Source organism: Oncorhynchus keta, chromosome 36 (assembly GCF_023373465.1).
Source record: "Oncorhynchus keta strain PuntledgeMale-10-30-2019 chromosome 36, Oket_V2, whole genome shotgun sequence".
Taxonomy (NCBI): domain Eukaryota; kingdom Metazoa; phylum Chordata; class Actinopteri; order Salmoniformes; family Salmonidae; genus Oncorhynchus; species Oncorhynchus keta.
In genome coordinates this window covers 17569161-17587292 of record NC_068456.1, presented here as the reverse complement: position 1 = coordinate 17587292, position 18132 = coordinate 17569161, and the positions used below count along the sequence as shown (strand labels likewise).

Sequence of the window (18132 nt, the reverse complement as noted above, 5' to 3'; positions counted from 1 at the left end):
TTGTCTTGGTATTTTTTAGCCCTATTGTTCATTGCACCTGAATCTCCATGTGTCTGACAACCCGTACACGTCTGGAAACATAGTCAGTAAAGAATCAGCTCCAGGAATTATAGTAGCATCAGGTAAGCACTATTTGATAACTTTAGTTTTTTTTTAGCAATGCCCACAAGGACCTCTGCTCTCGCTCAGAGGGGTATAGAACAAAGCAGGATCAATTACTTAGCCAGCTAACTTTGATAAACAACCAGAAATAACTATAGATTTTCTGGTTCATTAAGAAAGATCAACTTAGATATGTATTTTAGGTTCTTGAGTCAATTTGACCATGCCAATTTAAAGCTTATCTTTCCAAAAAATAAAAGGTTATTTCCAAATAATTAGGCAAATGAACTGGATAACTCCTTGATCGTGCTTTGTAGTATACCCCTATGGTTCCCAATTAGCAGTTTTTACACAACTCTTTCACTTTGCTCTTTTTCCACCGTTAAAGACCCCTGTTATCTTGCTGGCATTCTGCCTTAAAACCCTTTGGTCAGATCTGGTTGCACTGTGAAATTGATCAGAGTATGCCTGCACATCTATTGGAGATTGGAATGTCTGAATGTCTCAGTAAATACTCACTTTTTAGGAGAGCTGTAGCCTGTTGCAGTGTGTATGCATCTTCATTTTTATGTAATTGTTCATTAAATATATTCTAATGTAGGTTTAGAAGGCTTAAAATGAAAGTTCATAATTGTTCAATGTGTTTACACTGTAACTATGCTATACCTTCTACATCAAGGTACCATTGGGCCTGAGCTGACCGCCAATAATGTCAGCATTTTCATCACCTCAGATGCTGGCAACACTTGGAGAGAGGTACTGTGATTGAAAGAGACAGGCGCCACTGAAGTGTGACACAAAATCAAGACGACAGACACATAGAAGAAAAGATCAATCGGCTTATGACTCAATCATTTGGAGGAGGGAGCAAACTCTAAATGAATGATGCATGATATAGATTGACATTACCCTTGATCACGCGCCATGGGCAGTCATTGTTATTTTCCTATACAGCTTCTTAGGAGCATTTTTCATTTGATGAGCCCTTTTTTCTATATAATATGTTGCATGTGCTATGTTGCTGTGTTTCATGTGCTATGTTGCTGTGTTTCATGTGCTATGTAGCTGTGTTGCATGATATAGTAGAATAGTAGTATAGTCATGAAATATTATGGTCTATTACTCATCAAAAGTATACATGAACGTTATGTACATCTCTGACCTCTGTGAAAATGTGATGAAATCCTGTCCCTGTTTGTAGGTATTTGAGGAGGAGTATAGCATCCTCTTTCTTAACCAGGGCGGTGCCCTAGTGGCCATTCGACACACACCTCTCCCCATCAGACACATTTGGTATTGTTTCCTTTAACATTCAACTTCGTGCACACTGTTCAATTATCAACATTGATTTACGTTTGTCTATTTAAATGTTTTATGGACTGTATTGTGTACAGATGTTGGATCTTAATTTGAGACAGTTTACTACAGCAGGAAAATAATCCTGCAGCAACATGAAATGTGAATTATTATGTGGATTGTACTGAACTTACATTTTTTGTAGGGATTGATTCTTTTTCCGTAAGGGAAATTCAAGTCAGAAATGACTAAATGGAAATTACAAACTTCAGAAGCCTTTTAAAACCTCAAACAAATAGATTGCATTGCAGAAATGTTCTCCTGCAACAGCGTGATCAAATGAATTACAGTACAATCCTTTCTATGCACAGTGAGGGGTCCACATGTATGAGAGACAACATGTTGTTTCTCCATCCAGGTTGAGTTTTGATGAGGGAAGACACTGGAACAAATTCAGCTTTACCTCCTCTCCTCTCTATGTAGACGGAGTCTTAGGAGAGCCAGGGGAGGACACCCTCATCATGACGTAAGAATCAAAACAAATGCCATATGGATGTAGTATGTATTATGCAATGCACTGAAAGTTTATTGGATGTTTGGAGAAAAAAAAAGTTTGTTTCTATTTTCTCTTTGTAATCGCAAACATCCCTTGTGCCCAGCCATTGTAGCCTTTTTTCCTTGCACTTCTACAGTTGTGGCAAAAAGTTTTGAGAATGACGCAAATATAACATTTCACAAAGTATGCTGCCTCAGTTTGTATGATGGCAATTTGCATATTCTCCAGAATGTTATCAAGAGTGATCAGATGAATTGCAATTTATTTTAAAGTCCCTCTTTGCCATGCAAATGAACTGAATCCCCCAAAAACATATCCACTGCATTTCAGCCCTGCCACAAAAGGACCAGCTGACATCATGTCAGTGATTCTCTCGTTAACACAGGTGTGAGTGTTGACGAGGACAAGGCAGGAGATCACTCTGTCATGCTGATTGAGTTTGAATAACAGACTGGAAGCTTCAAAAGAAGGGTGGTGCGTGGAGTGCGTTGTTCATCCTCTGTCAATCACGGTTACCTGCAAGGAAATACGTGCCGTCATCATTGCTTTGCACAAAAAGGGCTTCACAGGCAAGGATATTGCTGCCAGTAAGATTGCACCTAAATCAACCATTTATCGGATCATCAAGAACTTTAAGGAGAGCGGTTCAATTGTTGTGAAGAAGGCTTCAGGGTGCCCAAGAAAGAACAGCAAGCGCCAGGACCGTCTCCTAAAGTTGATTCAGCTGCAGGATCGGGGCACCACCAGTACAGAGCTTGCTCAGGAATGGCAGCAGGCAGGGGTGAGTGCATCTGCATGCACAGTGAGGCAAAGTGGTGTCAAGAAGGGCAGCAAAGAAGCCACTTCTCTCCAGGAAAAACATCAGGGACAGACTGATATTCTGCAAAAGGTACAGGGATTGGACTGCTGAGGACTGGGGTAAAGTACATTTCTCTGATGAATCCCCTTTCCGATTGTTTTGGGCATCTGGAAAAAAGCTTGTTCGGAGAAGACAAGGTGAGCGCTACCATCAGTCCTGTGTCATGCCAACAGTAAAGCATCCTGAGACCATTCATGTGTGAGGTTGCTTCACAGCCAAGGAGTGGGCTCACTCACAATTTTGCCTAAGAACACAGCCATGAATAAAGAATGGTTCCAACACATCCCCGAGAGCAACTTCTCCCAACCATCCAGGAACAGTTTGGTGACGAACAATGCCTTTCCCATTGAGAACTTGTGGTCAATCCTCAAGAGGCGGGTGGATAAACAAAACCCCCCAAATTCTGACAAACTCCATGCATTGATTATGCAAGAATGGGCTGCCATCAGTCAGGATGTAGCCCAGAAGTTAATTGACAGCATGCCAGGATGGATTGCAGAGGTCTTGAAAAGGAAGGGTCAACACTGCTAATATTGACTCTTTGCATCAACTTAATGTAATTGTCAATAAAAGCCTTTGACACTTATGAAATGCTTGTAATTATACTTCAGTATTCCATAGTAACATCTGCCAAAAATATCTAAAGACACTGAAGCAGCAAACTTTGTGGAAATTAATATTTGTGTCATTCTCCAAAATTTTGCCCATGACTGTGTGCTAAAAAAATATTTTTTGCTAATAACCCTTTTTCCCTCCCTTTTTTCTCATGCCTGACTTTTTGTGTTTGCAGAATATTTGGCCATTTCAGCCATCGTTCTGAATGGCAGCTTGTCAAGATTGACTTCAGGCCCATCTTCAACAGAAGGTGCACCACAGATGACTATCAGACCTGGCAGTTACACAATGATGTAAGAGCAACCATTTTGATACATTTATAATGGCTTTGGGGACCTTGGTTTGATGGAATACATCTGCTAAAGCATACTCTTCTACATGGACACAATGAAGATGAACATGTCCTATCTCACCCAATTGTCTATCTCAAATTTGTCTGAATATTATAGCTATTTTCTGTATTAACTTCCAGATAACAAAGTATAAGTTATACACATTTTCATGTGTATACTACTATAATTATTTTTTTAACTCCATCAATCAGTGTCTTTCCTTTGAAGCCGTTAAATAAAAAAGGAAGTCAATTCTGAAATGTTATAGTTAATTATTCAAATAATGCATTATTTCTAACAGGGTAAAGTCTGCATCATGGGAGTGAAGAGAATCTTCCAGAATCTGAAGCCCGACGCCAGATGTGTCAAAACCAAAGATCAGTACATCTCCCAGATGTCAGACTCCTGTCCATGCACTGAGGCTGACTTTGAGTGGTGAGGAGCCTACTGCCTGCTACTGCCGCTTATTTAACATTCAATTCACTTCCATACAGTCTTTATTAATCCTTTTAGCTGCAAAAAAAGGCACCATTGGAGCACAATAACACAATTGCAGACTGTTTGTAACCATTTATCCCCATTGTGAAGGAGAAGTTTCACAACGTTCATCATACATTTCTGTGATCTGTTGGGTCTGTCCAGGTACATATTTGTAGTAGGGACACTCCCCATAAGAACGCTCTTATGGTTTTGATGGAAGGAATCGTGAAAGATCGTTTGGTGCTGCTAGTTGCATGGCTGGATCGTTCGAGGGTACAAGCATCAGGTTTATGGGGTTGTCCACATTTCCAGCACCGTTGTTTATCCTTTATCCATTTAACGATCTGTCCTGTGTTCAACTTCTTGGACTCTGGACATGAGATGAGATTTTGTTATGTGTTGTCACAGTGATGCGAGAATGGCTAGGGTTTGGAAGGGGTCTTGGCTTGAGCAGGCTCCTAGGAGCTTGGATATTCACTGATGTTAAGGATTGAAGCGGCTCTCTCCTTTGGTCTAGTGGAGGCACGTTGGTCATTCTTAACTGTCACATTGGTAGAGGGCCACATCTCTGCTTGATATATGCTTAGCCTTGGACTTCTTCTGGATCCTGGCTGTCAAGTCAGGTAAGGCGTACATTTGGCCTGTCCGATACCGTGGTCAAAACTGTACTCTGTAGTCCTGTGGCATCTTGCTCAAGAGCGGGTTGACATGGGAAACAAATCTGAGCTCGTAGCTGTTCTGAGTCACTCTCTCTTCCGCTCTCAAAATGGGGCAACGATGACTTTGAGATGCTGTATAATGAGGCAATTAGCTGTTTCATACCAGGTCATGGGGCAGGTTGTGGAACCATGCTGGAGCGGGGTGAGTAACCAGTTACTGGTCCAGGGTACCATGGATAGGCAGGAAGAAGTGGAGGTGAGTCACCGTAGGCTCAACTTTCCTCAAAGTTGGTGTCTCGCTGTGCTACCTGTGGTGCCTGTTCTGCCTGAGGTTCCTGTGCTGCCTGTGGTGCCTGTGGGAAAGGCACAAAGTTGTCACAAGGTGTGTGGAGGGACCCGTCAGATAGTGCTGGAGAGGTGCTCCTGGAGGCATCATCATCTTCCTCATCATCGTTAAGGAAAGATGTGGCGAGCTTGAATAGCTCCAGCTCATTCTCTATTTTATTTATGCTTTCTCGTGTAGCAACATATTTTGTTCCCTTTACTGCTGAGCTTTTCTGGCCTGGGAGTCTAATCCTTCACAATCCATGTCGGCACTGTGATTTTCATCCAGCTGACGCTCCACAAGCTTTATTTTCTCCTCCAACATAGCTGCTTGGAGGTTAGAAAGGCCTGGGAATTGGCTCATCAAGTGGGCACTAGATCTGAAGCTGGGCAAACTGCTCTTTGTTAGTATATCTGCTCGACTACTCCATCGTCCTTGTCAGAGCAGTGCCTGTGTTGAGGCTAGGCATTGATCTTGGTGAGCGAGGTATTCAATTGCGTAGTCAGTCAGGTGTACTGGGGAATGTCTCTCTCTCAGAATACAGGGCAGCACAGATGGGCCAGGTGTGTCCATATGTGCTGCTTCCATATCTTTGCGTGATTACTCAATCCAGCTCTGAAGGAGCATGAAGTAGAGGATGGTGCCTCTTGAAATCGTGACTGGTGTGACTATGTGTACAGATGTAGAATAATGATTTAAATATGAATTCAGCAGGAAAATAATCCTGCGGTAACAGGACATGTGAATTATTATGTGGATTATACTTAATGGACAGTTTTGTAGGGGTTGATACATTTTTTGTTAGGGTAAATCTAAGTCTGAAATGTCAAAGTGAAAATTACAAACTTTAGAAGTTTGCATCAAATTAAGATCCTACATCTGTAGATATGTAGATTATGTTAGAGAGCGTTAGCAGTTCCTCAGTTAACTTCTCTGGGATATGTGAGACGCTAGCGTCCCACCTGGCCCAAAGCCAGGGAAAATGCAGAGCGCCAAATTCAAATAAATTACTATAAAAATCAAACTTTCATTAAATCACACATGCAAATTAGAGCTACAGTTGTTGTGAATCCAGCCAACATGTCAGATTTCAAAAAGGCTTTTCGGCGAAAGCAAACAATGTTATTATCTGAGGATAGGACCTCCATAAACAAAGAGAGAAACCATATTTCAACAAAACGCAGAAATAAAAATATAATTAATGCCTTACCTTTGACGAGCTTCTTTAAAGTCGCTCTCACTACACTGGCGGTTAATAGGAATACGAGTTTTAGGTGACGAAAACTTCTATCATACATGTCAGATTTCAATACTGGCCGATGTCATAACTCGGGAGGTTGTCTTCTCTCGAATGAGCCATTGATCATATTTTTGTTATATTCCTACCTTTTCCTATTTGTCTGCCTTTTTAGTCCAGGGTGCATTGCATGGTGCCATTGCCTGAGATATTATAGAAAGGAGATAGGAATCCAATGAATTTAGGAACGTATAACAACGCCCCACTCAGCAGACTGTCGACCAATCACGTTCATGTTGTCATGCGGTTGTTAAGCTAATCATCACGCAATCCCTTCTCAAAGGCAGTGTACATATCGAGAAACGCGCCTATACTCCTCAAAAGTACGTAATGTCACAATTCCCAAAGCTATACGATATTACACATAGCAAGTTATCTCACATCTCAGAAAAGACTTGTAATGTTGTACTTCTTATTGACGAAATTCTTGCTAATGTTGGGTTTTTGAACTAGTGCACAATAGACTTGTATTCACTATTTGAAGGAGTGCACTCCTTGTCCCAGAATCACCCAGAATGAACCGCACGGCCCATTGATATAGCATGGACAGCGTTTCCCATCTCCTCAAATGTATATCTGCCATTGCGAATGTCAGACTCCACTCTGTGAGGCACATCAATCTGCAGGTTGAACATGGTGAGATTGTAGACTCCTAAATTGATTGTGCAGTTTGTTTAGGTGAATTTACAGCTAACTAGCTACTTTACATGCTGATATTGTATTTGGTATTATTGTATGTAGCTATGTTTGCTAGCTAGCTAGCTACCTAGCTAGCAATTCAATGCTCTCTCTATGGGCTGGCTGGTTGGCTAGATAGCTAGCTTCTTAACAGGTTTCCGCAAAGATTTTCCATGTTGCAACCAACGTTATTATAATGCCAATATGAAACATTTGTTCACAAAAACATATTATTTGGAAATATTTGTGTTATTTAACACTGTAAATTAAAGAAACAAGTGGTTTTGAGTGGATTTTTCCTTTAAGCTTCATAGCCAGCTGTTTTAAACACTAGTTACTTTCACATCGATGTCAACATAGGCAGCATGTCCAATAGGCTAGGGGAAGATAAGCTTCCCGTAAAGTAAATGTAATTATATTTGACAAAAATTGCTATATAATTAACGTAAACTCACGTATACTCGTACATCGCCTTGGTCCGTACAATTACCCTTATTTTAGCGCCCCCAATATGTAATACTTCCAGATCAACTGTAATGTCAATACCATTGTAAAGCACAATTTCTCCCCTTTCCAACAGAATACATTACATGACCTAAATGCTGCCCGTTTCTGCATGATTCAAGCAGGCAATGAGCCCCGTCGGATCTTTAAAAAAATGGCGGGTGGGGAATTGAAACTAATACGTGATAGTGAGAAGGAGAGATGTCGTGTGGGAAAAGAACTTTTTTTCACTCTATCTGTCCAACATGTAAATAAAACACTATAAAGAGTTTATACAATGTGTCATTACATACCTACATTTACATTTACATTTAAGTCATTTAGCAGACGCTCTTATCCAGAGCGACTTACAAATTGGTGCATTCACCTTATGACATCCAGTGGAACAGCCACTTTACAATAGTGCATCTAAATCTCTTAAGGGGGGGGTGAGAAGGATTACTTTATCCTATCCTAGGTATTCCTTAAAGAGGTGGGGTTTCAGGTGTCTCCGGAAGGTGGTGATTGACTCCGCTGTCCTGGCGTCGTGACGCTGTCCTGGCGTACCTATTTGAAGGTTTGTGTCAAATTTGAATCAGATTTTTAGGGCGGTGCAAAAGTGATCTTAGAAGTAAACAGCGGCTTTGAGAATGATGATCGCATGCATCGATGATGCAAAGAATGACTAGGTATCCCCCCTTTACCCCCCCGTCACTGTCCATTTCTTGTTTTTAAAGGATGAGAGAAGTGCTACACCTGGTGGAGAGAGATTGTAAGACAGAAATAGTAGCTTCATACGTACTGTACGTTACGACATGACAAGCCACGATGTAACGGAGGGTCCGTTTATTCAACTTTTCTCCAATACTATAGAGCCATATTTTTTTATTTTTCATTTGAACCTTTATTTAACTAGGCAAGTCAGTTAAGAACAGTTAAGAACAAAGCATGATTTGGCTCCAGAGGATCATTAGAAATTTGGGCAAAACGTGCGGCAAATAGCCTATTAAATATTTTATGAGTAGCAGCTGTCAGTGAAAAGTAGTTTCACTGACAGCTGTATATTTCAATATTTCCAAATACAATCGTAGGAAAATTTGTTTAGAAAGTAAAATGTCTCCCCTTTTCTTAGGCCTAGATTAGAAGGTTGTATTCAAGAAAGTGTTGTTTTTACTGTTTGTCAGTGTCACCAGAGTAGCCTACTAATTTGTGTCGTATTAAAAGAGATGTTGCTTGTGTCTCCAGTCATATTAAGCAGGGTTTCACAACCCTCTCCTCGGGGCCCCCCAGACATTTCACATTTTTGTTTGAACCCTAAACTGGCACATCTGATTACATTTCGTAAAAGGTTTGATGGTTAGTTGACTAATTGAATTTGGTGGGGCCAGTTTAGGACTAAATCAAATATTTGAAACGTCTGGGGGCCGAGGAGAGGGTTGGGAAACCCTACTATAAACCCTGATTAGACCTACTCTGTCACTATGCGCTAATACATTCGTTGTTCAAAACGGTCTGTTTTGCTAACAGTGATTGAGTCACATTATTAGCCTAAATTCTGACTAAGCAATCTACTCATCACATTAGGAATAGTAGCCTACCTTACATTAGTCTGCAAATGCGATGATAGATGCATGTAATCCTTTATTATAAAGGTGCAGTTTTATGGTGTCAAAATAGCTTCCCCAAACTTGAAACTCACTTGCCGCCTATGGATGTCAGCATCTGAAGGCAGCCTTTTTGTGACTTGATAGCGTGTATTATGCATCTATTTCATGTTGCGCTGTATGCAGCTGTCCACAGGTAAATGTGTGAATTTATGATGAGGTTGAGCTGTGGTTGACATTGTATATGCCATCCCAAGGACCTTTAAACCTAATATTGCCATGATATAAGTCATGGCTAGGGTCAGTTTTGTTTTCGCTGTTCTCCAAATAGCATTTTAGTTTTTTTAAATTTGTAGAAATGCAGTAAATTAGCTTCAATTTCCAAAGAATGCCATACCCTAGGTTTAGCCGAAATAACGCCACTGACACTAATCAGCTAATAATGACAGTAAAATCTAACAATAGTAACAGAGAGCTGCATAAATGCTGTATAATGACGAAAAACGGACCAAATGAATAAAAACTTCATCAGTAATCTTTAATAAGGAACAAATGCTGTACTCACCAGAGACAGATTTCTGTCCACAGCAGCAGGTCTCGAGCTGAACAGTAAACACTGGAAGTTTGTGACTTCCTTCATTACAATGCCTTCGGAAAGTATTCAGACCCCTTGACTTTTTTCCACATTTTGTTAAGTTATAGCCTTATTCTAAAATGGATTTTAAAAAAAAATCCTCAGCCATCTACACAAAATACCCCATAATGACAAAGCAAAAACAGGTTTTTAGAAATGTTAGCAAATTTATTAAACATAAAAAACATAAATACCTTATTTACATAAGTATTCAGACCCTTTGCTATGAGAATCAAAATTGAGCTCAGGTGCATCCTCTTTCCATTGATCATCGTTGAGATGGAGATGTTTCTTCAACTTGATTGGAGTCCACCTGTGGTAAAGTCAATTGGACATGATTTGGAAAGACACACACCTGTCTGTGTAAGGTCCCACAGTTGACAGTGAATGTCAGAGCAAAAACCAAGCCATGAGGTTGTAGGAATTGTCTGTAGAGTTCCGAGACAGCATTGTGTCGAGGCACAGATCTGGGGCAGGGTACCAAAACATTTCAGCAGCATTGAAGGTCCCCAAGAACGTAGTGGCCTCCATCATTCTTAAATGGAAGAAGTTTGGAACCACCAAGACTCTTCCTAGAGCTGGCCTCCTGGGCAAACTGAGCAATCAGGGGAGAAGGGCCTTGGTCAGGGAGTTTACCAATAACCTGATGGTCATGCTCACAGAACTCTAAAGTTTTGAACCCGATCAAACATCTCTGGATAGACCTGAAATTAGCTGTGCTGCAATGCTCCCCATCGAACCTGACAGAGCTTGAGAGGATCTGCTGAGAATAATGGGATAAACTCCCCAAATACAGGTGTGCCAAGCTTGTAGTGTCATACCCAAGAAGAATCAATGCTGTAATTGCCACCTGAGGTGCTTCAACAAAGTACTGAGTAAAGGGTCTGAATACTTATGTAAATGAATACGGAAATGCAATATTTCCATTATTTCAACAAACAAAAAAATTGCAATTTCACCTGGATTCACCTGGTCAGTCTGTCATGGAAAGAGCAGGTGTTCTTAATGTTTTTTTTCACTCAGCGTAAGTGTAAACAGACAAGATAAGGACAAGATCAGGACGAAGGACGCATTTATACAAACAATGCACCTCCTGTGTCATTACCTGATGATGGTCTCAGTGAGCTCATACTCAGTAAAGTAGAATCCATTCCACCCACAAAATAGGGGAGGCTTATGCATGTAGAAAGGTCTCAGGATGTTGAGTGTGCTTGAATGTCAGTATTTGAAGTGGTGTATGTGTGTGTGTTTTGTGTGTGTGTGTGTGTGTGTGTATTTGTGTGTCTTGATGAAGGGTCTGCACTCCACTCATAAATATGCTGTCATTTGTTTACTGGAGCAAACCTTTTAATTCCAGCTAACACTGACATCTGACATCTGCCCATCAATCAAGTTTATAAGATATTTGTTTATGTAACATTTTCTTACAATGTTCCGAAGCCAGTAAACATACAATATATATAGTGTTTAACAGTTGGTGGATTCGGCTATTTCAGCCACCCCTGTTGCTGACAGGTGTATAAAATCGAGCACACCGCCATGCAATCTCCATAGACAAACAATGGCAGTGGAATGGCCTTACTGTGACTCAGTGACTTTCAACTTGTGCACTGTCATAGGATGCCACCATTCCAACAGGTCAATTCATCAAGTACTGCCCTGCTAGAGCTTACAACTGCAAGTGCTGTTATTGTGAAGTGGAAATGTCTAGGAGCAACAACGGCTCAGCCACGAAGTGGTAAGCCACACAAGCTCACAGAACGGGACCGCCGAGTGCTGTAGCGTGTAAAATCATCTGTCTTCAGTTGTAACACTCACTACCGACTTCCAAACTGCCTCTGGAAGCAAAGTCAGCGCAACAAGTGTTCGTCGGGAGCTTCATGAAATGGGCTTCCATCGCAGAGCAGCCACACACAAGCCTAAGTTCACCATGCACAATGCCAAGCGTCGGCTGGAGTGGTGTAAAGCTCGCCGCCATTGGACTCTAGAGCAGTGGAAACGCGTTCTCTGGAGTGATGAGTCACGCTTCACCATCTGGCACTCCGACAGATGAATCTGGGTTTGGAGTTGCCAATAGAACACTACAATTCCCCCGTGCACAAAGCGAGGTCCATACAGAAATGGTTTGTTGAGATCAGTGTGGAAGAATTTGACTGGTCTGCACAGAGCCCTGACATCAACCCCATCGAACACACTTTGGATGAATTGGAACGCCGACTGCGAGCCAGGCCTAATCGTCCAACATCAGTGCACAACCTCACTAATGCTCTTGTGGCTGAATTGAAGCATATCCCCGCGGCAACATTCCAACATATAGTGGAGAGTCTTCCCAGAAGAGTGGAGGCTGTTATAGCAGCAAAGGAGGGACCTCCATGTTAATGCCCATGGTTTTGCAATGAGATGTTTGACGAGCAGGTGTCCACATACTTTTTCATGTAGTGTATATAGACATTTTAATTTCTTATTGTGATATTGATGTCGAACACATCAAACAGAATAGTATATCAAGCTAAGTAATGATTGGCGTTAAAAATCAAGGAAATAAAACAAATGAACTTTGAAAACAGACATCTACTTTCTATACTTCATCCATATTACTGACCACGACCTGTAGCTTATTGATTTTTCTCACCCACCCCAAACAGTGATTTTGGCTTTGAGAGGCAGAGTGATGGAGGATGCACTGCTGCCTTCTGGTTTGTTCCATCCTCCGTGTCCAGAGACTGCACCACCGGAGACAGCTTCCTAAACACTACAGGGTATGGTAAATCCTTCTCCATTTAATATAATTCAGTGAAGTAGACAGAGTATTTCCTTGTTTTATTTCTTCGTATGTATTTAAGGGGGAGTACAGGTTGTCTAGTTATTTATGATTGTATGTGTGTATGTTGTAGATACCGTAAGGCTCAGTCCAATAACTGCACTGCGGGAACCCTTGGGAAGTACCGCCTTAGGAGGCAGAGGTGTCCCCACCAGGCCCCCAGAGGTCTGCAGCTGGTCACCAGTGAGGGAACACTCACAGCCACCCTAGGGGACAACGTGACCCTCCTGGTGTTTCTGGAGGAGGTAATGGTCTGGCATATTTCTTAGAGAACTTATCAAACTATTAAAAGCTACACTCATAGAAGAACGGTTCCAAGAGGCTTCTTCAGCTCTCCCCATAGTAGAACCCTTTTGGTTTCCATGTAGAACAGGTTTTTACATGGAACCCAAAAGGTTTCTACCTGGAACCAAAAATGGTTCTTCAAAGGTTCTCCTATGGGGACAGCCGAAGAACCCTTTTAGGTTTTATTCTGAACAAAAATGTAAACGCAACATGCAACAATGTCAAAAATGTTACTGAGTTAGAGTTCATATACAGTGGGGCAAAAAAGTATTTAGTCAGCCACCAATTGTGCAAGTTCTCCCACTTAAAAAGAAGAGAGAGGCCTGTAATTTTCATCATCTGTACACGGTTCAACTAAAAAAATCCAGAAAATCACATTGTAGGATTTTTTATAAATGTATTTGCAAATTATGGTGGAAAATAAGTATTTATATTTCTCATTTTGTCTGTCATAGTTGAAGTGTACCTATGATTAAAATTACAGGCCTCTCTCATATTTTTAAGTGGGAGAACTTGCACAATTGGTGGCTGACTAAATACTTCTTTGCCCCACTGTATGGTTGTCAGTCAATTGAAATAAATAAATTACGCCCTAATCTATGGATATCACATGACTGGGAATATAGATATGCATCTGTTGGTCACAGGTAAAAAAAGGTAGGGGTGTGGATCAGAAAAACAGTCAGTGTCTGGTGTGACCACCATTTGCTTCATGCAGTGCGAAAAACGTCTCCTTCGCATAGAGTTGATCAGGTTGTTGTTTGTGGCCTGTTGAATGTTGTCCCACTCCTCTTCAATGGCTGTGCGAGGTTGCTGGATATTGGCGGGAACTGTAAACACTGTCGTACATGACGATCCAGAGCATCCCAAACATGCTCAAGGGGGGACATGTCTGGCGAGTATGCAGGCCATGGAAGAACTGGGACATTTTCTGCTTCCAGGAATTGTGTACAGATGCTTGGGACACGGGGCTGTGCATTATCATGCTGAAACATGAGGTGATGGCGGCGGATGAATGGCACGACAACGGGCCTCAGGATCTCGTGACGGTATCTCTGTGCATTCAAATTGCCATCGATAAAATGTGATTGTGTTCGTTGTCCGTAGTTTATGCCTGCCCGTACCATAACCCCACATCCACCATGGGGCCTTGTGTTCACAACTTTGACAACAGCAAACTGCACGCCCACATGACACCATACACATGGTCTGCGGTCGTGAGGCCGGTGGAACGTACTGCCAAATTCTCTACAATGACGTTGGAAGCGGCTTATGGTAGAGCAATGCACATTAAATTCTCTGGCAACAGCTCTGGTGGACATTCCTGCTGTCAGCATGCCAATTGCATGCTCCTTCAAAACTTGAAACATCTGTGTCATTGTGTTGTGTGACAAAACTGCACATTTTAGAGTGGCCTTTTAATGTTCCCAGCACAAGGTGCACCTGTGTAATGATGATGCTGTTTAATCAGCTTCTTGATATGCCATACCTGTCAGGTGGATGGATTATCTTGGTAAAGGACAAATGCTCACGAACAGGGTTGTAAACAAATTTGCATTTTGCACAAAATACATTTACGTACACATTGATCTACACTCATTTGTCGACCAATGGAATGAAATGAGCAGCAGTGCATCATGTTGTACATTTTGTTGGTTCATAGGCCTTATCTAAGAACCTTGATGTTTGTTGTGTAACACTTGTAGCCATTGTCATACAGTTATTACATACTGTACAGATGTAGGATCTTAATATGATCTGCCTGTTGCAGGATAACTTCCTGCAATGCAGGACATTTAAAGTTGTAATGTATTTGAGGTTTAAAAAGGCTTCTGAAGATTGTAATTTCCACCTTGAAATTTCAAACTAAATTTTCCCAAAAATGGCCATTAATTATGATCCACCTAACAATTCACATTTCCTGTTGCTGCATGAATATTTTCCCGCTGTAGCAAACTGGCTGAAATTAAGATCCTACGCCTGTATAACAATGTATTGCTACAGGCAGAATATGTGTAGGGTATAGAAATCAATATACTGTAAATAGTGCATTTCAATTATTATGTTAAACATGCACACTGTATCTCGCCATAAACATGCATTTCCATTGGTAGGGTGACGGCTCCACAACCAGTATAACAGTGGACTTTGGAGACGGGACGGCCATATCCTACACTAACATCAGCTCCATAGAGGATGGGGTCAAACATACCTACAGTAAAGTGGGCATTTACCAAGTGGCTGCCACGGCACTCAACAGCCTGGGCTCTGAGAGAGTCTTACTATACCTGCATGTTACTTGTAAGTGAAACTAAGAATGAAAGTCGGATAGAATGACTTTGCTGTAGAGTTACAGTACAGGTGCTCTTTGCAGCATTTCTACCTGAAAATATCTTTCTGTAAATGATGTGTCTGCAGTAGGAAAGGACTACAATTCCATGAAAGAAAACACATTTTGTTTTGCTGTTGTTTGGTGTTGCAGGTACACTTGAGCAAGTGCAGCTTTCAGCTCCCTCTGTGGTTGTTAGGAATAAAGCAGTGGATCTATCAACAGTCCTGAAGCCACGTTATGTTGGAACAGTCACCTACTACTGGTGGTTCAACAACCACACTGAGGTCAGTCAATCAAGATTTCCACTATATCTTCAAACTGTTTAGATTTACGGAACCTTACTCGCCTCATTTACAGTATGAATTGTAATATTGTGTGTTGTATGGACAAACCTACCTATAGTGACACAAGATTGAGTTTTGATACAAAAAAATGAACATAGTCAAACATGCTACAGGCATCATCGATAATATCATCTATACACAAGTAAAGACTATACCCCCCCAAAAAAAATGACACAAATAAAATGCGCTTGTCTTTTCCTCCTGCCACGGACTTTGCTGAGAACTACTTTATTGAGGGAAAATGTACTTGCTACCATTGTTATATGTGGTTGTCTCACCTAGCTAGCTTAAGATGAATGCACTAATTCTAAGTCGCTCCGGATAAACACGTCTACTGAATGACTAAAATGGAAATGTATTAAAAATGTATGCATTCATTTTCTATGTCTGTAAGCCTGTCGTGACTTTAGTGGGAGGAATGTCCTTCACCTTCTACAAGGAGGGAACTCATACTGTCACCGTGCAAGTGTCAGCAGGCAACACTGTCCTTCAAGACAAAATAACTGTTGCAGTCTATGGTGAGGTCTTTGAAATGACTAATCTCTGTATCACTGAGGTGTTATAGCTAGGTTTCTAACAACCAGGTGGTAAATGATCTGTGATATAAAATATTGATTGTGATGTTCATCCACTTGATCATTATAATAATTTAGATGTTTAATGTTTAATTAAGCAATAAGGCACGAGGGAGTAAAGGGCTGTTCTTACGCAACACAGAGTGCCTGGATACAACCCTTTGCTGTGGTATATTGGCCATATACCACAAACCCCCGACGTGCCTTATTGCTATTATAAACTGGTTACCAATGTAATTAGAGCAGTAAAGATGTATGTTTTGTCTTACCCTTGGTATACGGTCTGATATACCACAGCTGTCAGCCAATCAGCATTCAGAGCTCAAACCACCCAGTTTATAATAATTTATATCTCTTATGATCTATTAGCAGTTTCTTTCTTATTATCTGTTATCCATTAGCAATTAACATGTCTTGTATTTTCCTGTAGAATATTTCCGGTCACACGTTTTAGCATTCTCCTCTAATCTGGACGCCTTCAATCCTGCTGTGGCTGAATGGAGACAGGACATCAGTAGAGTGGTCAAGGACTCCATGGTCCAAGTGAGTCCTTCTTTTAATATTCTACAGTGCTACTACTGCACTTTTTACCAGTGAATTACTGGGATTACAGTGACTAATTGGTGATCTCTGATGATTAATTCACAAGTAATTTTAACAGCATTGCAAACAATTTGGTAGCAAATTGTACACTCTTTGAAAAATCTAGAACCTTAAAGGTTTTTTTGGCTGTCCCCATAGGATAACCCTTTGAAGAACCCTTTTTGGTTGCAGGTAGAACACTTTTGCTTCCAGGTAGAACCTATTGGGTTCCATGTAAAACCATTTGTCCTATTGTAAATAACAGGTAGAGTACACCATTTAAGGAAAAGTGCTTCCAGTCAGTCCCCTTCGTCTCTCTCAGGATGTCAAGAAGCGCATTGGGTTACATAACGGGCACTGAGCTATATATACCCCTCACAGTGGGAAACATTCACTTTGACCTTCTGTCTTGTCAGATATTACCACGTTTTATACCAGGAAAGTGACAGGGGACCTCTGGTTACAGCGCAAATGCACTTAAAAGACCTGCCCTTTACCAAAGACTGTCAAATGGAACTTGCATGTTTGGGCTGATTTGTGCATTATATCTTGACAGTGACTGGTACTTAGTCAAATGAGATCTAAAGCAGAAAACTGGGTGGATTTAGCCTTTTCCATGCTTAATTACAGTGCAATGCTATACAGTAGAACACAACCTTATGTAAATAAAGAAGAAACTGAGACCCCAGAATTGTATTCATTTTTCATTACTTTTTAATTGAAGGTCACAGGGATCAATGGAGAGCAGCTTCTGGTGTCAGTGCTCCCAGGGTTGCCAACGGCAGCAGAGTTGTTTATCATCCCAGAGAAAAGGCCAACAGAGGGGACGATGAATAGAAAAGGGACACATTTAGAGCAGGTAATGTGACACCAGGCTTCATAGTCAAACACTTCCACATTTTTTGAATGAGTTTTTTTTAATTATTATTATTATTCTCATTTACATAGTTCCATTACTTGAATCATGCCAAAGTTAGGCCAACCTCAACATTCAATACAAGCAAATAATAACAGCATCACTAGCAGCACAATGCAGAAACACATTTTCTCTTGATTATATTATTCATATCATGGTGGCTTCATGATTTGCTCGTAATGAGTTTTTCTCTCTTTGCTGCTTTAATCACACGTGCATGTGGAGCCTACTGTTATTTTATTCTAAATATAAGCGCAACAAAATGACATGTCAGAACACATTCCCACCACTAGAGGGCAATGTCTTCACATCAAAATAGTAGAACCTCAGCCTTGAAAACCTGCATTCATCTCAATA

At 41.0% G+C, this 18132-nt stretch overlaps 1 protein-coding gene across 1 annotated transcript in view; it reads left to right on the top strand.

Moving 5' to 3' along the window:
- LOC118369730 (VPS10 domain-containing receptor SorCS1-like) overlaps positions 1-18132 on the top strand; it is a 45599-nt gene that overhangs the window by 22564 nt on the left and 4903 nt on the right. The window contains exons 11-23 of the mRNA XM_035754378.2: positions 20-122; positions 782-858; positions 1304-1395; positions 1817-1924; positions 3604-3721; positions 4062-4195; positions 12566-12679; positions 12815-12986; positions 15141-15327; positions 15509-15642; positions 16097-16220; positions 16708-16820; positions 17584-17718. Of these exons, the coding sequence (XP_035610271.1) occupies positions 20-122; positions 782-858; positions 1304-1395; positions 1817-1924; positions 3604-3721; positions 4062-4195; positions 12566-12679; positions 12815-12986; positions 15141-15327; positions 15509-15642; positions 16097-16220; positions 16708-16820; positions 17584-17718 (1611 nt within the window). The remainder of the gene's footprint in view (positions 1-19; positions 123-781; positions 859-1303; positions 1396-1816; positions 1925-3603; positions 3722-4061; positions 4196-12565; positions 12680-12814; positions 12987-15140; positions 15328-15508; positions 15643-16096; positions 16221-16707; positions 16821-17583; positions 17719-18132) is intronic.